Here is a 21,245-nt window from a genome sequence, read left to right as displayed (position 1 = left end):
TGTAATAGGCTTTTTTTCCCCCCCATTAATGCGGGGGTGAACTGTATATTTATTTAAACACTACCCTTCAGATCTCATGCTTCACACAACTTCTCCCAGGATTAATTTACACATTGTTTAGTGTTGTTGTTCCGATTCTTTTAGGGTATTGAGAGCTTCAGTAATAGATTCTGGACGTTGAAAAAGCTTGTTTTCACTTGGTGTGCACAGTGGTGATGGAGCAAGGCAGGATAGAAGCAAATCAATGTGTTTTGCTTCTCTATGAAGCATTGTTCCTGCCTAAAAATCTGTTTATCTGTGTATCTATTTCATACAATCTGCATCTTTGACATTGTTATGGTTTGTTTTTATAAGCAAGCTGTGTCACCTCAATACTATTAACTGCAGCTCAACAAAACAAACTGTCAGGTATGAAATGTACCTATACACCTTTGAGTTGTTAGAGGTTACCGTTTTGCTGCCTGCCTGAAGCAATTATTTAGCAAAGATACTATGAATAAATTGAAATTGATTCTCGTTCATGCTATAAATAATGTCATTGTTTTAATCTGAATATTTGTGCTCCTTGCCAATTCACTTCCTACCTCTAAGAGACTAAGAGACTAAGAGAGAGAGTGAGAGAGAGAGAGAGACAGAGAAGGAGAGATGAATGTATTGATAGCTAGTGACAGTGCAGTGTTAGCGCTTTAGTTTCAGTGCAGTGGGATGAACGTTGCAAATGTCAAACCAGTGCTGGTCCACCTCTTTGTGTGGCAACAAGCCATTCCGTGGCAGATAAGGCCGCCGCCAGCGATCCCGCCCGCTCACCACCTGCCAGAAACGCGAGCCCTTGACCAGGAAGATGGAGTTGTGGGTGTAGGAGAAGTAGGCGGCGTCGATGTTGCCCCCTGGATGATCTCCGCTCACCACCGGAGGGAAAACATCTCGGAGTCTCTTGGGGAAACCTCTCACCAAGCTGTTGGCTTCCACGTCGAACGCATATACCTGTTAACAGATTGTTTCAGGAAGATAAGAGATTATGTTTGCATGAATATTTAATGCTGAGAAACAACAAATGAGCCTGGAGTGTTTCAAAGTATACAAAGCCTTGGTAAATGGAACAGTGGGAAAACACTCCACACATTATAGAGTCAAGTTCCTGAATCTAAATGTTTGTTGAAGGTACAATTCAAGCATCTAAACTACTCAATCTTTCTCTGCTTTCCCATCAGTCTCAGGTCTTTAAAACATCTATATAATGTTAAATAGTTCACATTATCATCCAGCTGTTGATGAATTGTTATCCTCTAGAAGAGAATTTAATGAACATTTTCTCAATCTTTATGTGATAAAACAAACAAATTGAGTATGTTTACTTTACCAACACTTATTTCCTTTAACCTAAATAGAATTTTGACAACACGACCCTGACATATGGGGTAGGTATCTGGTTGGAGTCTGTTTTTATTCTGGTATTAGTTCTTCTTCCACTATTGTTTCCACATTTCCTTACCAGAGAGCTTTTGAAGAAGTAGATGTGCGAGTCCTTCCTGTCATACAAAGCCGTGTCAATGGGACTGGAGACCCCTGGGAAACCCTCAGAGATGAACCTTGGATAGCGGTGTCCCTCTGGGTCCTGTCTGAAGGCCTGGTCATTCTCATTGTCATACCTCCAGAACTGAGTACCTGCATAAACAACATTCAACACAAATCTTTTTAAAACCATTTAATAGAAGTTGTGAGTATGTGTCAATCCAAAGACGAATACCTTTGAAGAAGTAAACCGCATCTTTCTTTCTGGACCACACATGCACTTGGGCGTCCACTCCGTCCGTGGGAATTCCGTGCCAGCCAATCCGCAGGGCGACCGGATCTCCAAACCGCGTTCGGTTGCTCCTGTTCTCGTACAGCCAGTACCAGCCATCTCTCATGAAGTAGGTGTTAAAGCGGATGACCACCTCTCCGTAGGGGGTCCTCTCCTTCCTGATCCAGTCAAACACTGTGTTGAATCGACCCTTGCAACCTCCTGGTGGTCCAACACAAAGAGAGTATATATATTAGTCGTTTCTTTGTGAATCGAGTCGATTTGCTGCATATCCACCAGATGGCGCCAGAATCACATACCGTAGAGGTTCTGTATGGCTTTCCTGTCCATCCAGTCCATCTCAAAGACAGACCCGTGGGGCAGGTAGCTGGGCTGCATTATAGAGCCGGGCCTGTAGATGTGGGGCAGACCCAGAACGTGACCGATCTCATGAACCGCCACCTATCGGATACAATTCATTACATTACGGTCATTTAGCAGACGCTTTTATCCAAAGTGACTTTCAACAAAGGTAGATAAAAGAACTTCAGGTCACAAGAAATCGTAAGCGCATTTCCTTCCAAAACCAACAGCTAAGACCATAACTAGAGCTAGAGTAGAAGTGCAATAAGTTAGGTACTATGATAAATGAGAAAAAAGGACAAATTAGAAATGACAGATTAGAAAACAAGAGCATCAGAAGAGCTAGGACAGAATAGGTGATGTCCTAAGAGGGCGGATCCGGGTAGTATAGTATATAGTGTAGTATAATTCAGTCATTTTAAGTTACCATCTTAAGATCAGAGATGGAAAATAAGAGTTTTTAATCCATTTCTGCATTTGTACTATTTGACATTCCAGGGGGAACTATTGTACTTTTTACCTGCTTGACATTTAGTTGCAATGCAGATTTAGAAGATTTCACAGTCAACATGAAATAAATGTGGCCGTCCTCTGGTAAATTTCACATAAAATCCCACATAATCCATTGATAAATTGATTTCTTCCTGCTATACTTCAGTCTTGCATTCTTTTTCCCTCCCACATGCCTGGTGTCCTACTTTCTTCACTTCTTCCACTTATTCTTATGTCCGTCCCTCTTTCCTTCCTTCCTCCCATTTGTCCTTCCTTCTGTCCACCCTTCTTTCCTTTCTTTCTTCAACTACTCTTAAAAGCACAAAAGCCCCTGGAGACTCAAGGTGAAAACTTTCATCCAATATGTAATCTAGCTTACATGCATCTTCATAATGAATAAAGCACAACTCATTTTTATGGACATTTCTCTTCCTCAGGCACTCACTTTGAGGAGGCTGATCCCGCCGCCGGCGTTGGGGCCAGTGAAGTGTTCGTCATCATCAAAGTGTATATCTCCAAGGAACCAGGCATGAGCGAACTCCTGGCCTGTGCCGTCAAACCTCTGGTTGCACCCCAGGTGTCTCCCTGCATGGTGGATAGAGGGACAAATGAATAGAAGCTGCATTGTAAAAATATTCCAGCTAAAGCTCTGATTAAAGCAATGACAGCTGCAATAAAATGGTTCTTAACATTATAACTCTAACTATAATAATTTCTGTTTATTTTCTCAAGTAAAATAGACTTGCAAAAAAATATAGCACCCACACACTAAATTCAATACTGCATAATGGAAACATAACCATCAGGATGAGATCACTATACCTTGTTTTCCACTTAATGCTCGCCTTGAATTAAATGTAGAAAAAATAACCTCTTTCTCAGTGTATGACTACTCTGTATGTGTTCTGTATCTAGTTGTCTTAATGCCGTACTGAAGGTTTATGGTGCGTAAAGTGGTAAATAATCAACTCAGACATGTCTAGAGTTTGGATTCTCATGTCTCTCTGAAGTTCCCCTGGTTTGAAAAATGTTTAGATGCACAAAAGAGTTCATTCATATTTCAAATTTCAATATCTCTGTATTGTACCTGTGCCAAAGCCAAGCTTGATGTCGATATCCTCCAGCGGGGAACGCCTGTCCTCCACAAACTCCAGCGGAGACACTTCGCTCCACATCCTGAAGGCCAATCTGAAGATGTACCTCTGCTCCTCCACGGACAGCTGACTGCTGTAACCTTCTCCTATCAGCCTCCACTTCAACACACTTTTTGAAAAGGCCACGTAACCACTTTCAGACAATTCTCTTCTCTGTCTGCTTTTGTGTACGAGCGCCGCGAGGTCTCGTTTCCTACGTCTCACTGCTTGGCTCTGATGAACTTCAACACTCTGATTTAACGTTTGATAGTCGTTGACATGTGAGCTGTTTAGTGATGTGCTATTGACCTCGTTAAAGCCGTCTGTGTAGTTTGAGCTGGTATCATTGGAAATTAACGTGAGGAAACTGTCTGTGTCATTAAAATTTAACATGTCATCTTCAGAGGAGTTTGCAGTAGCAAAAGCTGTGTCACTGATTGTTGCTGGGGTGTTACCTTCATTGTCAGGGTTGCTATCGTTTGATGAGATGTTTTCAGGGACTACGAGGGCGTTCAGGTCCATCTCTTTGTCTGGGACTCCACACCGTGGTTTGTTCATGGCCTCCTGAGTGGCCTCGTCAAACACGCCTGTGACGGGAAGGCCCGATACCTTCTGAAACTCTCTAAGTGCAGAGACAAACACTTGGCTCTCACTTGGCATGTTTTGCTCGTCGTCTCTTGAACGAGACGTTGAGGTTCCTTCATGGATCCTCGTCTGGAGATCATCCAGGAAGTTATCATTAAAATAAGTGTCTGAATCTTCGTCCTGGATCTCCTCCCAGCTCACTGGCTGGATGAATCCATATCTAGAGAGGAACAACTGAAGACATGGGTTCAATTGCATTTTGCTGGAATAATTTTACAGTTAAATGTGTACCTTTTCAGACGTGAGTCTCAACATATCTACCTCTGCCGTACGTGCGTCCGATATAAGCTCAGCTCTGTGAGAATCGCCGCTTTGCAGGTCAGAATGATCCCGATTGTGGAAAAGTTTCTCTGCATAAGCCAAGCTAATGCTCGTCCAGAAAGGGAAAAAGATCAGCTGGATAAAAGTCAGCATCGTGGCTTTGGTTCTCCTGAGAGTAAATACAAAGTGAACATAAAGGTACTGAGAAGCCGTCCTGCTTTATAGGCAAAGTCCCCTCTCTCCACGCCCCATCTCAAGGTGCGACCCTGTGGAGGTATCCATCCCCTCTTTCCTCACACTCCTGTGAAAGGTAAACCTGTCCCTGAATCAGAGTGAGGGGCATGGATGTGTTATACACGCTCTGTTGGTTTTAAAAGGCGCCTCGTATACCTAAAGAAACAAGCAAATACCTTCACTTTCAAGTGTTTTAGGACAGTCACCACCCCCTGCTAACACCTGCTCTGAATGAGCCACACTTACTCTGACAAAAGAGTTTTACAAACAATAAGCACCCGGCAAACGTTTCATATTCATCTCACCCACTGAAATTTATTCTCAAAAATAAACACATCAATATTCTTAAGAGATGAATGTTCTTCATGCACTTTACTGCTTCCTACTTCCATTCACTGGAAGAGTCTGATAAGAGGTTTGGACATTGAACAGAAATGAATAGAAATCAATGTTTTTCTTGGAGGTAAGAAGATACAATTAAAAATCTATAGAGTTATGGATTCAAAATTGGTCAGCAGTTTTTGCACAAATAGTGGTTAAGGTGCTGAGACTCAGAAACACACTCGTCCTATATTCAACAAATAGAAGTACATTCACTTTCGCTGTGTGACTTGAAACAATGGGCCATGAATTCCTGAAGTGTAACACATAAATCCAGCATAATTTCCAAAGTGGCAACAAGAGCTTTAAATTACTATCAGACAAATAATATATATAGATAATACAATATATACAAATGGAACAGACACAATGGAGAGATTTGAAAGTTGAGCCTGCAGGCTGATTAGTGCAGAGCCTTTGCTATTGCTGCAGCAAGGTGCTCAGCTGTTGGTTTCTCAGCACTACAGCTGACACACAGGCCCTCTGCCGCCATGGCGTCTTGCGTCGTCGGTCCAATGGCTGCGAACTGGAGACAAAAACGCATAAGGGACACTGGAGGGAATGGTGAATTTTCACAAGTGCTCCGCTGTGACGAAGCCGTACCTTTATCTGAGTCAGCTGTTCCCCCGACAGCCTCTGTACAGCCTGGAGGCAAAACTTCACTCCTGACGGACTGAAGAACGCGACGCTGGCAGGAATGCCCTACCAACAAACACATAAGTCAGTATTTACATTGTTAAAGGATAAATATGCCCCTTTAAGGCGTCCCAGGATTGGAATATTACCTGCTCGGTGAAGTAGTTCTTCAGATTCTTATCCAGATCTGGATGCTCAGCTGTTTGATAGACAGTCAGGGTCTCCAGAGGCACTCCTGGAAACAAAGAAATGGGTATAAGGTGGTGCAATTACTATCTTATAATTAGAATAACCCCAGTGGGAATTGTATCACCTTGGGTTGTAATTGTAAGGCACAACAGGCTTACCACTTTCCCTTAAAGCCGTGGGCAAGACTTCTCTTTTGATCGATCCACAGGGGAAGAAAAGTGGTAAAATATTTGTGTCTTCTCCTGCGATAAGAATGAAGTTTAAGGTCATATAAATTATCAGGGTAATAATAAATTTATATATTTATCTAAGCCATATTTGAGAATGTAAAATTAATATCCTACTTTCGATGATGAGTCGTGATAGGACGTCTGCTGTCCCTGTGTCCTCGCCCAAAGGGTTCAGACCCAAATTCCGTACTGCTCAGGACGGAAAATTAGGATACGCAAGATATGAGTTGAGAAAGAAAGTAGAATGTTATAGTTTGGTTGAGTTAAAATGTAACTTTCTGACTCAAATTGTTCCAACGCAAAATTGAATATCAGTTCTCATAGCAACCCCACAGAGTTCTTGTCTCAATGAAATGCCAAGAGCAGTGTGTTATTTGTAATACGGCTCATAATAATTCATAATCGGCAACAAAGCAACATTCCAGCTGTGAATGTTTACAAGGACGTAGGCAGGAAGATGCTGCACCTGATCGTTCCCTAACAAAGATAAACAGTCGGACCGCATCACAGCAAACTGTCGCTTGTGTGCAACAAATGACTGAGGGTAGTTACATCACTTAACGTGTTTCTGTGATGGCCAGGTGCTGCCACACTCTGCTGCAATGACCAGTCATATCAAATGCTCATATAAGGAACAATGAAAATGACAATAACTCACCTAATGCGGCGGTTGCCCTCCCAACCACATAGACGGATTTGCCGTTCCATTTGTCTTTCACAGAACTGTTCCATTCTGAATGAAACAAGACATGACAAAGTTCAGTAGTGGATCACCTTTCATCTTTAAGTTAATGTGTCCTCCCTCACCTTCTATTCTTTCTTCCAACTCTAAGCACATCTTCACAGCCTCCACTGCTCTTGGACTGGTAAAAATAAGACCCCCATGTTTTTCAGGTTGGAAAAGCTGGCATTTGGGAGAAATCATTCATGACGAAATAATCAAAGTAGACAAATCACTTAACACTGTAACTCCATATATACATTTTAACTTACCTTTTCTGACAAGATGTTTAATGAGACAAACTTAAAGGACAACACAGGGATGAGGGTTGCTTTGTGTCCATGCGATGCCAATTCCTGTGGATGATAATACATTAATTTATCTCAAACTTATACTTATACTTAGATCATATACTATACTTGTACTTAGATCTACCTTAATGTAAGGATCAGGTCCAGAATCTCCATCTCTCGGCTCTTTAAGAAGCAGGACGTGCATCTTTACTGGAAATCCTTAATGATTAAAATATGCCAACCATCCCGAGTGGAATATGAACACTGCTGCAAACAACAGAGACAAGAATCAACGATAGCAACAACACTGAGGGTGTGACAGCCATGTGAGCGAAGCTACACCCAACAACTGCCAAATGCTGATATCACTGTGGAGCACGATAACGGACTTATTCAAACAAGCACATATAAAACAGGAAGTATGTTTTTGCGTCGTTAAAAGAGGATAAATTGCGATGTGTGTTGTTGTTAACATGAGCAAGAGTGCACAGCTAGCTTCGGGAAGCTAGCTGCAGCGTTTGTTACATGTACTATCACTTAATAAAACGTGCACATCAAGTCAAATGAGCGTAAATAATTGATCCTGCTAACATGCTACAATTACTACACGGTGGCAACAATAGACAATGGCTACAGCAAATTTGACAAGACATTTTAGTACCTTCAGTCAGCTCAGAATCAGCTGAGTGCATGATGACTGTTTTGCGGTTAAGAAGGGGAGATAAAATCCTGAATATATTACACATATCCGGAGAAATGTAATGCTAGAAACACAGTTATCACTTACAGCCAATTTAAACGATAGATAATTCAATATCAATATCAAAGACGCGTATTATACGGTGATATTATAGTTTAGTTACAGTCTGTATTCTCTGCCTCCCCTTTCCATAAATGGTTTATTCCACTTCGTCCACTGGAAACAAGCAGGCATTTTGGGTCTGAAAGCCTGTTGCCAACAGAGCGCTCGTGTACATTCAGGGCCGTAATGGCGGCTTCAGCGTTACAGTTTCCCCGGTCGCTTTACTACTAAACCTTAACCCTCGCCACGCCCACTTCGAGGACACGTGTTGAGTGTTTGCAGCATGGCTTCATCAGCGAAGAGAAGAGCGGTGGGTTTGGGTGAAAATCCCGAGGAAAGTGAACACAGCTCGGATGAGAACCCAGAGGACGATGAGGATTCCTTGGAGGACGACAGCGAGGCGTCGGAGGAGGAGATCAACGAGGTAAACTCACGTATAATACGATCGTAGTTATGGACTCCTGCTAAGCTAGGTTGCTAATCCTGCTGTCTTAAAAGCAGAACGTACTTAATCCCCTACAATGTTTTGTTTATATGTATTAAGATAATATAGACGGATACGGGACGAATCTACATAAAATACGTCGTGCTCGTCCTATATTTACCCAACTGCCGGCTGATTCCTCGTTTTAACTGCCTTTTAATTGTTTGTGTCACTTTTAGGAGGTCCTTGTGGACTTTGAAGCTCACACCATTTCAGGCACTGACTTCAATGGGGTTAAGAAACTACTGCAACAGGTTTGTGATGTGTGATGTATTTATTAGACATTTTTATTTCCTGGCTATGTTCCAAGTCGTAGTGGTAAATGGCAGCATGGTTGTGTTTCTGTTTGGGTTGCAGCTCTTCCTCAAGGCTCATGTAAACACAGCAGAGATGACAGACATCATCATTCAGCAGAATCACATCGGAAGCGTCATTCGTGTAAAACACATCTTATCCATTTAATGCAGCTTTTTACTTGTATGGTTGTTAGTTTGATCTCTTAATGGTCCTTCTTGTTTCTTGATGTGGTTCCAGCAAGCTGAAGTGCCAGAGGACAGCGATGAGGAAGACCCAGATGAAGTGTTTGGTTTCATCTCTATGCTCAACCTCACAGAGAGAAAGGTAGCACCAACATCACACACGGCAAAATCAGGAAATGGCATTTTGGGGGGAACATAGAGTAAGAGTGTTGGACTCATCTGATGTTTCATTGTGTTTGTGGACAGGGTGTGCAGTGCGTGGAGGAGGTGAAGGAGCTCATCGTGGATCAGTGCGAGAAGAACACCAACCACAGTGTGATGGAACAGCTGGAGCTGATCCTTAGCGACACCAGCAAGCCTGTGGGTTTACTGCTCAGCGAGCGCTTCATCAACGTCCCTCCACAGATCGCCCTGCCGCTACACAAACAGCTCCAGTGAGTGAGACACAACTCCCACAGTGTCACACCAAGGAGGAATACACACAGAATCACACAGTATCTTTTTTATATGCATTTAAAAATCCAGATAATATACTGGAAGGATATGTTAAGTTATTGCCACTAGGGGACGATAGTGTCACAACATCAGCATTGACATACATGTACATTAGAGAAGGACAGTGTGACATTTACTGTAATCTTTGTTAGTCAATGTTTGGAAGGTTATTGTGTAAGAAATGATGTAAGAACAATGCTTCCTTTGTTTCAGGGAGGAAATAGCAGAAGCTCAGAGGACAAACAAGCCCAGTGGCAAGTGTCACTACTGCCTGATGATCAGCAAGACCTGCAAGGAGGTGACCAAGAGCATCCCAGCCAGAGGAGGAGCCCCCAAGGACGAGTACCTCTTTGTCAACGCAGAGGAGGAGTTCTTCTATGAGGTACGACCGGGCAGCGACACGTTCAAGTTTAGTTAAGACATTAAGGTCAGAAAAATGGCTGAAAAATAATATATTCAACCGTTCGTGTTTCAGCAAGCCATCATGAAGTTCCACTACTCCGTCCAGGACGAGGCCGACTCCTGCTTGAGCGGCAGGTGGTCGTTCGACGACGTTCCCATGAAGCCGTTCAGGACGGTGATGCTGATCCCGGCGGACAGGATGCCCATCATCATGGACAAGCTGAAGGAATACCTGACTGTATAAACCCACAGAGATCACAAACACACATATACACACACTCGAGGTTCCTGGAAAGTGGCTCAACACACTCGAGTCTAAAAGGAAATTCGGCAAGATCAATTAAATAGTACGGTTATTGTAAATCTGACATGTAGAATAAGAAAGGTTTCCATTCAAAACAATTACCACCCTGTTCATACAATAAAAATATATTTACTGATTATGCTGTGGTATCTTGATTGGACAGAATTAACCCCTTCTTCTCCAAACAGGTTTCTATATAACTAGATTGTAGATTTTAAGATGAAGTGAGACTGTTAATGATTTATTTCACGTGTAGAAGACTGATATAGGTGAGTTTAGAGGCTCTCAACAGATGGAGGAGAGATGGGAGTGTCACTAAAGGGGCAATTAGCTATTTTCAGCGTTCATTCCGAATCCCTCTGAGCACGTTTGACACACATTCGCAACCGTTTATACACATTTCAGCCTATATTTCTATATTTCCTTCACTGGATCGCACATCTGTCAGAGTTTGCGGCCCCCGCACAGTCACTTTCGCTGATTGTCGGTGCGTTTTGGTTCTCGTCTCCGGCGCTGCTGGATCCTTCTGGGTCCATGATGCTTTGCAGTACCTCTTTGCTGTCACTAGGTGGCAGATTGTAGAAGAAGTACTGCGGTGCCATTTCAATGAACCTTGAGAGATGAACAGAAATTAGCTTAATTTGAAGTGATGAAAGAAGACGACATCCCCCTATTGCATCTCGACAACTCAGACTTACACTTGAGGAGAAATTTCCGAGGCGGTTTTGATGCAGTTGTTGTCTGACAGTGTGTATTCGTGGAACACAACCCACTCCGGCAGGCCCAGTTTGTGAGAGTTGAGCCCGTAGCTGGAGGACGGGTGCAGCTGGGCCACGTGCTTGTGCGTCAGGATGAAATAATTTCCGGATCCATCCACATCTTGCGCTATCTACGAAGAAGAAGAAGAAGATGATGCAACTGTGTGATCGTTTATGACCGTTTCTGAAGCTGTGCTGTTTTATGTAGTGACGTCATCTTTATTCAGGACTCGGCCTCCGTGTACCTGCATGAAGAAGCCAGCCAGCAGGGCTCTTTTGAGGTTCTGGGTGTTGGTTCTGGTTCCAAAGGCCGGTTCAGAGACGGGAAGCTCGATCCTGCTCATGGTGTCGGTCAGCTCAGAGCGAATGGCGTCGGCCATCATTAGGGCAGAATGATCCAGGAAATAGTCCCGACACCACTTTTCAACACTGAAGTCTGGGAAGAGTGAGAGAGAGAGAGAGAGAGTTACAACAAAGGACAAACTCTGGCCTTCCTTAACCTGGATTCGTTGTCAGACATCAATTTTGTATCTCACATCTTTCGCTCTGGATTTCCTTGAAGGCACTGTAGATGTTGATAAGGGTGAAGTGATCGCCCTCACGATGCTGGAACTTCCTGTGGCACTGGGCTGCTTCATGGATCATGCCAGCAGGGGGCTCCAGGAAGCAGGTCGGTGCTGAAAGACAGAGATCGGCATAAATCCATGTTGATCAGTCTGACAAAAGTAGGTTACGCAATTGTAGAGAACTGCAGTGACACTCTGAACATGCATACCTGAGAGCATCGCCGCGATTGTCAGCATCTCGCTCACGCAGTCGAACTCGCAGGACGCCAGCAGAGCTTTGGCCATCTGAGGGTCCAGAGGCAATTCGGAGATGATGATCCCGATCTCGGACAGGTTCCCGTCGTCGTCCAACGCGGCGAGGTAATCCAGCTCCTCCAGGGCCTGCATGAGACCCTCGGGATCTGCAGCACGGGCATGCAACGACACAAAGGTGCAAATCACTCATTATCAATAGTGTTCCTCACACAAGAAACCTAATACATATAGACACAAGGACAAGAACAATCAGATCTTTGCAGCACGTCCAGCCTCTACACTTCCTGGTTCTTTGTGCAGAGCCAGACTGCAGCCTGGTTAATGAGCTGGCCGTGACCCTGGTCTATTCTGGCCATGTTTAGGGTGGGACGGGGCTCAAACAATGGCCAGTAGCAGGACCCTGTCAGCTCAGCTAAAGCACGGCTGACCGGGCCCAAACAGCCACACTGAGCGCTGACTCAGCTCTACTTTCTCCCGGGGCCACAATGACCTTTTTTTGCATCAGATAGATGAAGAAGGACACGTTTTCTAACCCGGTCTGTCGATGAAATCACACTGTCCCAGGCCGGCGATCTCCATCCGCTTCAGGAAAAGGACCGTCGGCGTGATGCTGGACTCCAGAATCCGCGGGAAGCTCTGATCCGAAAGCTGCCTCTCCTCCGGATACAGACGGAAACATTTCCCTGGAATTAAATCCACCGGATCAAAACGGCTGAATGGATTCATTTGATTTATTGATAAGAAGGTGAAAGTCCGTCTTCACTCACTCTTAATAGGAAACTCAAACGGCCTTTACCGACTCACAGAAACTTTGTCAACAACACAAATTAACCCTTTGCCCTTTCTACCTGATTGAAGTGCTATCTGGCTTCCACACAGAGACAGATGATCCTCACCTGTTGGTCCAGACACCTGCTGGCGTAAGTCTGCCTGACACCTGCTGATTGGCTGAAGCACCTCAGAGGAAGCTCTTATTCTTGGATTGTACACCTAGAAGACAAACCGTCAATCATACATACATCAGCATCTTGTTCCTTTAATGTAAACGTCCTTGTGTGAAGTATCACAACGACTCGCCATCTTTTTCTGTACGCCGGTGTCAATGACAAAGTTGATGGACTCGGCGCTCCACCACGCGTCTTCTCCTTGAGGGGTCAGGAGGAAAACCTTCCTGGACCTCCTGCGACCCGGCTCCTCGGGCAGGACGGACGAGAGGCCTGCCGGCGCCGGACACGGGACCACGGGCACCATGGGGCCCAGATCTGCTCCCAGCCTGGTGCTCTCTCTCTGGAGGATGCTGAGGGCACAATCCACTTCCTGTAGCGAGAGGGAAACGCACGGAGAGAAGAGAGACAGAGAGGAGGAACTTTTAAATTCCTTAAGTTTAATGTTTACACTTTATTGATCCCTGTTGTGAACTTTGTCCAGTGCGCCGCCCAGGGAGACGTCTCACTCTCTCACCTTAGCTGAGGCCAAAAACACGGCGATGTCTCCTTCCTCTTTGGTGCGGTGGATCTCCAGCACCAGCCTCAGGGCCGAGTAGAAGTAATCTTTGTGGCCGCCGTTGCTGTAGACGACCTCGGCGGGACACGGGGCCTCCAGGCTGACGAGCGGGACGCCGCCGTAGTGGCTCCGCAGCTTGTGGGTGACGGGCGGGACGGCGAGGACGACCACACGGAGCTCGGGCCTCTGCAGCAGGATGTCCTTGAGGAGACCCAGCAGCGTGTCGGTGCTGACTGTCCTCTGGTGGGCCTGATCGATGATTATGGCGCCGTAGTGCTCCAGGAACGGGTCTGACATCATCTCCCTCAGCAGCATGTCATCCGTACAATACCTGGAGGGGAAACCAGTAGGAGGGGGTTAATGGTGAAGCTGCTCTTGAATGTCCTTCTCCTCGTCCTCTTCCTAGTGTGCGAGGGACTTGGTGGACAGACCTGAGGACGGTGTCGGAGCTGCAGCAGGTCTCCAGAGGGATGGTGTAACCCACTTCATGGCCGATGTTGACGTCCATCTCGTCCGCCACTCGTAAAGCCAGATGGACGGCCTGCTGTCTGCTGGTCTGGGTGCACACCACCATGCCATGCTGGTACTGTGCAGACAGGCAGAACTCGGCGCACCACTGAGGGATCTGAAGGAGGAAACGTCATTAAACTCAAATACAAAGTAGAACAGGACAATCCGTCTCTCTCACGATCATCTTAACAACCACAATCACATTTAGCTGCATTTTTCAGTCGCCTTGGACAATTCTGAGCCTTTGGTGCTTCTGGAACTTGGAACTTAAAATCCCTGAGCTGCACGATCTCTGTTTGCATCAGAATCACCCATGAAACATTCAGTGGAACATTTTGAGAAGGAACAAACACATTTATTGCAATTTCTTCACTAAATGTTGCACTTTATACCGATACAGTGAAACTAAACACTATACTTTTAAACATTCTTCTTCTTTTCTCATTGTTTATTTTCATCTTCCTTATGTTTTTGTATTTTCTCTTCCTTCAGTCCCATTTCACTTCTCTCTGTCCTTCCTCCATTTCCTTCTTTTGCGACAGGAAAACATGAAAATCATCAAACCCGGACTCAGCACGAGTGTTTCTATGAATGCTTTTACTCCACCACTTCAGAATGCAGGACTTATACTTTCCCTCTGTGGCTTTACTTCTTTCGCTAAAAGGATCTGAAGCCTTCTGTACAAACCGCACACATTCTGCACGCACAATGTTGTGTTGTTCTTCTCCGAGAGGCTTGTACCAATAGCAATACAAACACTGTCAGGGAATATCCTGTGGTATTATCTCCCCGTAATGTAAAATTGCTTTGGCAGCATGTGGCGGCTCCAGTGGATAAGAGCTTAGCAGCAGGTGGTCCCATAACACCCGCTGGAGCTTTTGTGTTGCAGACCTGCTGAAGCTTGGACACAACGGCATCTCCTGAGCTGGACGGCTCTGGCCACAAAGACTCACACACACACATCCTGGACTGCAACAGGCTATGAGCTCAATTCATGTGATATACGAAAGGATTTTTCTTTTCTGTCTTTTCCTGGGAAAACTTTGGTCCACATGCCAGAGTACTGACCTGAAGAACAGGAGTGATACACATTGTAATGAAATGAAGGGAGGCTGTGGATCATTAGATTGTTGAGTGAGGAGAGACTATAGCTGCTGTTGAACTGTGGGTGAGACAATAAGCTGCAGCTGATCGTGCAAATGTGGTTATGCTGAGGTATTCAGTGCAGTCTGGAGGAGGAATCAGTGAGTAAACAGGACAGGACAGACACATAGACAGACAGACAGATAGACAGAAAGAGAGAGAGAAAGATACAGACAGACACACAGACAGAAAGACAGAAAGAGAGAGAGAGAAAAAATACAGACAGAGAGAGAAAGATACAGGCAGACACAGACAGACAAACAGACAGAGATACAGACCGGCAGACAGACAGACATAGAGACACAGACAGACAGATGCATTGTCCTCCTTAAAAAGCTCATTCAAAGTATCAACAGCTCTGTTTGTCTACAGTTTGATCTCTGTCTCAGTTTGTAGAAATGAAGGAAATCCACAGATGCACTTTCATCTCCTGAACGTCAGACTCCACGTTGCTGTGTTTTCATTCATCCCATTAGCTGTCACATCACACACACACACACACACACACACACACACAAAGGACATTTAGACAAGCATGCTTCAGATGTCACCTGCTCACCTGCGTGCTTCTCCCAGTTTTCGCACTTCCAGACACGATGATCAGCTGGTTATTAAGCAAGGCATCTTCAAACTCGCACCTGGCCTTCCACACAGGCAGAGTCTTCCTCTGTTTTAACAGCGTGTAGTAGCGTGTGGAGAACGGAAGCCCGTCGAACTGATTTAACTCCAAATCGTCTCCAAAACCAAACGCGTCCTCTCCGGGACACTCGGTCGAGTCCTTGTCCTCGGACATGTCAGATTTGTCTCCGTCCCTCTCCCAGTCAGATGACAACACATGGATTTGGCACAAAACGCTTCCAAACAACAAAAAGACGAGGATCAGCCTGGAAGTTTCTATTTACCTTCGCGTTAAATATCCTTATTTACTCGGACGGATCAGCTTTTAAATCCACCAGAATCTGGACTGTTCGGCTTGGAAAAGAAAACACAAATATACACTTTACACTTCTGTCATTACAGCTTTTAAAGTTGGAAGTTTGCTGGTCCGGTTTGGAGCTGACGCGCGGTGAGCGGTGCGCACCGGTGCGTAATTTCCCTTCACACGTGTTCCGCTTTGCACACAGTCACACACACTCACCGCAGACATAATCACCCGATTATACCGAATCATCACATGTGGAGCAGATAAATGGTCAGAATGTTCCCATCGGTGTAGAAATGCTCACAAGGAAGTTAGATATTCTCCCACAAACAACAGAGTATTGCAATTCTATATCGAAATTATGAGAATCCCAATTAAAAGAACAACACTTATTACAGATCCTATATAAATCACGAGATAGATGTTTATTCCTTACGCGAGATTTTAAATGAATGCTAAATATGAGAGATAATAGTAAAGAGATCGTAAATCAGGTATTTTATTTTGAAATTCCTACTGACGTCCAGAGAAAAGGCCCAACCAGCTGGTGGATTGGAGCCCAGGAGCTGATCAGTGTGTGGGAACATTACCCAGCATTAAAATGGAACATAATAATATAAAAAGTAAGTAGAAAAAGCGCCTGAAACCTTGTGAGCCATCAATAAACATAAAAACATATAAGGTCTGACACGATATAATAAAGTAGTTAACTTCACCACAAGTCATAAAAAAGTAGCAAAGTGCACTCAAGCTGCTTCAAGGTGCAATATTTGCATAGTTTTGCCACAAATAAGCAGAAAATTGTAGTAATGTTGTTTTGAAGTCACCAGAATGTGTTTGTTTTGTTTTGTAAACCAAGACAACAGACTGATTACTGAGTCTGAAAAGGAGAATAATTACTACAACAACAGAAAGATCTCATTTTTAACAAGATGGAAAAAACAGTTTAGTCCCAACTCAAGTGGATGGTTTAGTCTCCAACATTCCAGCTGTTTAGATGTTGTTTGTGCCACTTAACAAACTCCACACAGAAACAAAACTAAACAGGCTGTTGATTTAAAATTGTTATTTAAATTGGTCTTAATCTAAGTTGATGTATTGATGATGTGGAACGTGTGAGCAGACAATTGTGTTACTCTATGGCTGACAGTTAAGAAGTTGTGGGCCAAAACATAAAATAGGTGGCATTACAGCGCCACCATCAGGCCAACCGCTACCAAAATGTAACTTCCCTTTCATTGAAAATCAATCAATCGTCAATAACTGTAACCTTAATCGACCTTGACTTAAAACTTCTTGACCGAGTATTGGAACATAAATAAAGACAAAACTTCTTCAGTGTTTGATAAACAGTTTTACTGATACTGCTGTGTTCAAAATACCATGAGCAGACACAAACACTTTGAAGTACCAGACATTGACACTTTAAGTGTTTTCTTTACACATCATGTATCAAATAATCATTTAAAAAAAAAAGAAAATGTGTTCACCGGTAACACAACATAGGAACAAACAGACACACAGTACATTCAGTCAGAGACTGGACTCTATTTCTTATTAGTACATGAACATAGTACTGGAAAAGCAAAGGAAACAGAGTAATGTAAAATGAGTGCATTATTAAAAAGATAACGTATCAAAAAGTAACAATAGTTCAACATTTTCAGCGTGTATAGTCGTCTGTGCTTAAAGAAAAGGCTGCTGCATGTGAAGGTACAAATGAAAGAAGTACACAGCAAGAATGATGATTCCTCTTGACTCGTTTGTGCAGACAATCAATCGCCATCAATAGTAGAAAGGTACAAAAAGAGAAAGAATGAATAACTGCTGCGGGCGTGGACAGTCAGTGTTTGGGATGCTTGTAAATGATGAATAAGCTCATTTCAGTGGCGGGCAGGGGATCTAGAATGTTCTCCTGTTCAAGTGAGTCTCTCCTTAATACTGTTGTTGGTTCAATTTCCACACATCAACACTGTAGCCAGGTTCATCAAAGCTCTGTGTGTGTGTGTGTGTGTGTGTGGGTGTAGGTGCCTCTGTGAAGCTCATCTGCCCTCAAAGGCTGAAAGCTTGTGAAAAAATGGGGGTGAGTGATTCCATCGTTTACAATGTCACAAAGAGGGAAACGTTCAAAACACACACGACCTTCAGCAGAGTGATATTTCAGAGTCTAAGCGATGGATGAATCCTTGATCTCGGCTCATTTCAGATCCATGTTTGGTTTGCACCTCATTAACCAGGGTCCCTTGTGGGGACACCAGTGATATTTGTATCGTTACCTTCTCTTATTACAGGTGAAGGATGAATACATGAACTCCTCTTCCTCCAACATCACACTGTTCTAGATGTGTACTGTAAATATGTCAACAATCTCACTGCTGGATTGTTTGCATTCAAACCCAGATCAGGCTTTACTGATCCCTGTTTGTGCCTTTTACACTTTTATTCTATTGCATTGATTACATTTTATTTACACATTTAAGATGAAGAAATTTGCTAAATCCATCCGGCACCTTTTGCTCTTTTAAAGCTATTTCCAGATTCCTCAGACATGCAAATGCTTCATGTTCTGCACAGTAAAGTAGATTTTTGACTTTCATATTCTTCTTTTGAGTTGATATGACTCAACTAATGCAGGTTCAAGTTCCAATGAGTCAACATTTGGCACATCTACAAGAAATATGTTTATGATCTGAATAAAAGAAGAAGAAAATGCTATTAAACTCTTTTGGCTTTATCGTCAAAAAGACAGTTAAAAGGTTTCACCATAAAAACATGATTCAATTCAAATAATAATCTAATTTAAAAGTCTTTGTGGACTCGGGAAATGTCTTTAAAACAGCGGCCAGTCCTGTCAGCTGGATTTTCCAATGCTTGACTATTTAGCCGTCTAAATATTGGACTCTTATGTAAACAATGCAATTCAAATGTAAAATGATGTCACGTGAGTCGGGGCTCATTTACTCGCAAAAAAACCTTCCCCTTTATCAAACGTATTGGATTTCCAGTGAGAGAGATGTAATCGACTCTTCTCATCTGTCGTTGCTTCATTCTTTACCTCCTCTGTCAGATGTTAAAGGTTCCCTTCATTAAAACACAGCTGATGACTTCATGGACACACTTCCTGTTGCATATCACACACTTTCACAGAAGAGTTTTTTTTGTTTTTTTTTTCCTCAGGTCACTCTCCATGATGAAGATTGGCTGATATGACACATGAATGCAAACCACAAATTAAAAAATTCTAAGTTGCTACCATATGGTAAAAGTGTCTGGCACAGTGCACTGTGTGGCAATAAATACACAATATAAATACTTTACATGTACCTGAGCTCACACTCATAGCACCATTCCGAGACGGAGCACCAAAAAAAGGGACACAGCGGGACCCCCTGAGTCAGCACTCAGAAGGAGCCACCATACTTTAAGGTTTTCAGAGTTTTCATAGTGCAAATTTTGTCTTATCACATCAATGTCCCTCCCTTCCTGGCCGACGTCGTCTCAGCTGCTGTACTTCACGTTGGCGATGATGCAAGGCTTTGGTAGAGTGGGAGGGTGCTTGGGACTCGGTCTGAAAGAGGCAGACGAGTGGGAACGCACGTCAGCGCACACACGTCCACGTTATCGGCTTTTAATATTGATTAGGATGAATGTGGGTGCAGGCCGGAGCTCACCTGTTAGGGCGAGGGGCCGGGCGCACAGGCCTGGACACGCCCGACGGTGCCGCAGGGCCGCCGCAAGAAGAGGGACTTCGGACCAGACGAGAGGCTCTCGGGTCTGCGGGAAGGGGCTTCTGAGGAGGACTGGGCTTCTCCAACTCCTGCAAGACAACACACACACATTACACAATGACCAAGATCCTCCACCAGGTGGCACTCTATGTCAGCCGACTGCCTTAATGATGACTTTTGTGTCATTAAGGCAGCAAACTCCACAGAGGTTGTGATGAGAGGTGCTGTCATGTGGTTTTAATATTCTCTTGAAGGCTGAGGTCATGATGAGGGCCCTGCTACCCCCCCCCCCCCACCCCCACCCCCCCTCCCCCATCTGGTCTGCATTCACTTCGTCCTCTCTCTCTCAGGTTGGAGAAAGGACGGACGTGCCCACAAACATCTCGTAAAAGAAAAACAGAGTGGAGGGGTTAAACTACAGACCTCACCCACAGCTTGACCTGTTCAAATGTCACTCACAGCCACAATCAATCACTGACTCACAGTTTGAACTCTGTCTGGTTTCGTGGTATAGAGTCATCAACACAGGTTAACTCCTCAACAAAATACAAATAAAATACAGTAAAATCAATTCAATGAACCTGTTGGATGGTTGTTGTTGGTTATAAAAATAAAATAAAATAAAATAAAATGAAAAAAAATAAATAAATAAAATAAAATAAAATAAAATAAAATAAAATAAAATAAAATAAAATAAAATAAAATAAAATAAAATAAAATAAAATAAAATATGCCTGGTAAGTGAGCTTAATCAATTGCATTTGAAAACCAAAAACATGCAATGGGGCACTTAAGCTCCATCTACTTGGTCCCTGATGTTGGCCATGAAAACTAAAATTAAGAAAATGAGGAGATCAAAGCTTGTGTATGGAATAATTAAATCCATATCTCCAACCCGATCCAAGCCCACAGTCTATCTACAACAGCGAGGCTCCAGTTGCTCAGGTGAAACTCTCCCATTGGACAAATCCTTACCCGCAACAGAGGAGTTTTTTGCTGGAGGAAAAACCACTTTGTCAACATGTTTGGGAGCTGCCAAGCAGCTGCTAAAGATACCGGCTGAGAAGTCTGCCAACGGGAATCACTTTCAGTTTCACACTTCCACGTTAAATACGAGCGGGAGAGGAAAGACTCGCTTCCTAAACCTAAAACACTGCCAAGAGCCGCTCACCGGCTGCCGAGGTGTATGAAAACCAAGACTCTTTATGAAACGTAATGAAAGGAAAGTGCTTTTTACGGGCTGTGGTAACTACTTTGTATTCTACGGCAAAGCACGGAAGAGAACATTCGGAAGACACGTTTATCAGTATGAACGGACTCTGTGGTCTTCCTTCTGCAGTGCTTACATATTGCCGTCATTACTTTTATTAGCTCCTCTGCAGAGCTCAGTTAAAAGCCCATGCCTCCTCCATGACCCGTCCATTAATCTGGTACAAGAGTTGAATGTCATTAGCTGTTTAACACACACATAATTATCCTGATATGCCGTGACATGGCACTGACCTCGGCACCTCGGGGTGTCAATTTTCCCGC

At 43.8% G+C, this 21,245-nt stretch overlaps 5 protein-coding genes across 6 annotated transcripts in view; 1 reads left to right on the top strand and 4 right to left on the bottom strand.

Moving 5' to 3' along the window:
* Window positions 1-678: 678 nt before the first annotated feature.
* Window positions 679-4,830, bottom strand: mmp21 (matrix metallopeptidase 21). Its single transcript, XM_076143619.1, has 7 exons — window positions 4,658-4,830; window positions 3,726-4,576; window positions 3,084-3,223; window positions 2,104-2,245; window positions 1,748-2,005; window positions 1,493-1,665; window positions 679-984 (listed from the first exon to the last, which is right to left on the bottom strand). The coding sequence occupies exons 1-7, from the start codon at window positions 4,828-4,830 to the stop codon at window positions 679-681; spliced, it is 2,043 nt and encodes a 680-aa protein (XP_075999734.1).
* A 614-nt stretch (window positions 4,831-5,444) lies between these two features.
* On the bottom strand, window positions 5,445-8,297 carry uros (uroporphyrinogen III synthase). Of its 2 annotated transcripts, none has more exons than XM_076143621.1 (10): window positions 8,023-8,297; window positions 7,504-7,628; window positions 7,341-7,424; window positions 7,155-7,251; window positions 7,006-7,080; window positions 6,462-6,536; window positions 6,276-6,359; window positions 6,078-6,163; window positions 5,896-5,994; window positions 5,445-5,818 (listed from the first exon to the last, which is right to left on the bottom strand). In XM_076143621.1, exons 2-10 carry the CDS (start codon window positions 7,564-7,566, stop codon window positions 5,696-5,698), a joined length of 786 nt encoding a protein of 261 aa, XP_075999736.1. In that variant the 5' UTR covers window positions 7,567-7,628; window positions 8,023-8,297; the 3' UTR covers window positions 5,445-5,695. The 2 variants fall into 2 exon arrangements, with proteins under 2 accessions (XP_075999736.1, XP_075999737.1); XM_076143622.1 differs by having other exon boundaries at window positions 7,504-7,625; window positions 8,023-8,066.
* A 101-nt stretch (window positions 8,298-8,398) lies between these two features.
* On the top strand, window positions 8,399-10,464 carry bccip (BRCA2 and CDKN1A interacting protein). The gene is made up of 7 exons (XM_076143620.1): window positions 8,399-8,587; window positions 8,827-8,901; window positions 9,005-9,085; window positions 9,182-9,268; window positions 9,373-9,560; window positions 9,835-10,003; window positions 10,097-10,464. The coding sequence occupies exons 1-7, from the start codon at window positions 8,447-8,449 to the stop codon at window positions 10,265-10,267; spliced, it is 912 nt and encodes a 303-aa protein (XP_075999735.1). The 5' UTR covers window positions 8,399-8,446; the 3' UTR covers window positions 10,268-10,464.
* A 117-nt stretch (window positions 10,465-10,581) lies between these two features.
* Window positions 10,582-16,130, bottom strand: dhx32a (DEAH (Asp-Glu-Ala-His) box polypeptide 32a). Its single transcript, XM_076143618.1, has 11 exons — window positions 15,622-16,130; window positions 13,841-14,034; window positions 13,368-13,740; window positions 12,984-13,223; window positions 12,803-12,896; window positions 12,440-12,589; window positions 11,861-12,052; window positions 11,622-11,762; window positions 11,331-11,521; window positions 11,026-11,216; window positions 10,582-10,939 (listed from the first exon to the last, which is right to left on the bottom strand). The coding sequence occupies exons 1-11, from the start codon at window positions 15,853-15,855 to the stop codon at window positions 10,753-10,755; spliced, it is 2,187 nt and encodes a 728-aa protein (XP_075999733.1). The 5' UTR covers window positions 15,856-16,130; the 3' UTR covers window positions 10,582-10,752.
* A 1,224-nt stretch (window positions 16,131-17,354) lies between these two features.
* Window positions 17,355-21,245, bottom strand: part of adam12a (ADAM metallopeptidase domain 12a) — a 63,056-nt gene continuing 59,165 nt past the window's right edge. The window contains exons 22-23 of the mRNA XM_076143510.1: window positions 19,656-19,801; window positions 17,355-19,552 (exon numbers count right to left, since the gene is read on the bottom strand). Of these exons, the coding sequence (XP_075999625.1) occupies window positions 19,483-19,552; window positions 19,656-19,801 (216 nt within the window). The 3' untranslated portion in view covers window positions 17,355-19,482. The remainder of the gene's footprint in view (window positions 19,553-19,655; window positions 19,802-21,245) is intronic.

This window comes from Genypterus blacodes, unplaced genomic scaffold, assembly GCF_046128005.1.
Source record: "Genypterus blacodes isolate CSIRO-AG114 ecotype Tasmania unplaced genomic scaffold, CSIRO-AGI_Gbla_v1 ptg000026l_1, whole genome shotgun sequence".
Classification (NCBI taxonomy): domain Eukaryota; kingdom Metazoa; phylum Chordata; class Actinopteri; order Ophidiiformes; family Ophidiidae; genus Genypterus; species Genypterus blacodes.
This window is presented reverse-complemented; position numbering and strand designations above follow the sequence as displayed.

Coding starts and splice junctions, on each gene's coding strand:
- uros (XM_076143621.1), bottom strand. CDS start 7,566: ATGCACGTCCTGCTTCTTAAAGAGCCGAGAGATGGAGATTCTGGACCT. Junction 6,164..6,275: donor CACGGCTTTAAGGGAAAGTG/GTAAGCCTGTTG, acceptor CTTTGTTTCCAG/GAGTGCCTCTGGAGACCCTG. Junction 5,995..6,077: donor AGAACTACTTCACCGAGCAG/GTAATATTCCAA, acceptor GTTTGTTGGTAG/GGCATTCCTGCCAGCGTCGC.
- dhx32a (XM_076143618.1), bottom strand. CDS start 15,855: ATGTCCGAGGACAAGGACTCGACCGAGTGTCCCGGAGAGGACGCGTTT. Junction 11,217..11,330: donor TGGCTGGCTTCTTCATGCAG/GTACACGGAGGC, acceptor TCTTCTTCGTAG/ATAGCGCAAGATGTGGATGG. Junction 10,940..11,025: donor TCGGAAATTTCTCCTCAAGT/GTAAGTCTGAGT, acceptor TCATCTCTCAAG/GTTCATTGAAATGGCACCGC.
- mmp21 (XM_076143619.1), bottom strand. CDS start 4,830: ATGCTGACTTTTATCCAGCTGATCTTTTTCCCTTTCTGGACGAGCATT. Junction 4,577..4,657: donor GTAGATATGTTGAGACTCAC/GTCTGAAAAGGT, acceptor GTTCCTCTCTAG/ATATGGATTCATCCAGCCAG. Junction 3,224..3,725: donor CAAGCTTGGCTTTGGCACAG/GTACAATACAGA, acceptor TCCACCATGCAG/GGAGACACCTGGGGTGCAAC.
- bccip (XM_076143620.1), top strand. CDS start 8,447: ATGGCTTCATCAGCGAAGAGAAGAGCGGTGGGTTTGGGTGAAAATCCC. Junction 9,086..9,181: donor ACATCGGAAGCGTCATTCGT/GTAAAACACATC, acceptor ATGTGGTTCCAG/CAAGCTGAAGTGCCAGAGGA. Junction 9,269..9,372: donor TCAACCTCACAGAGAGAAAG/GTAGCACCAACA, acceptor GTTTGTGGACAG/GGTGTGCAGTGCGTGGAGGA.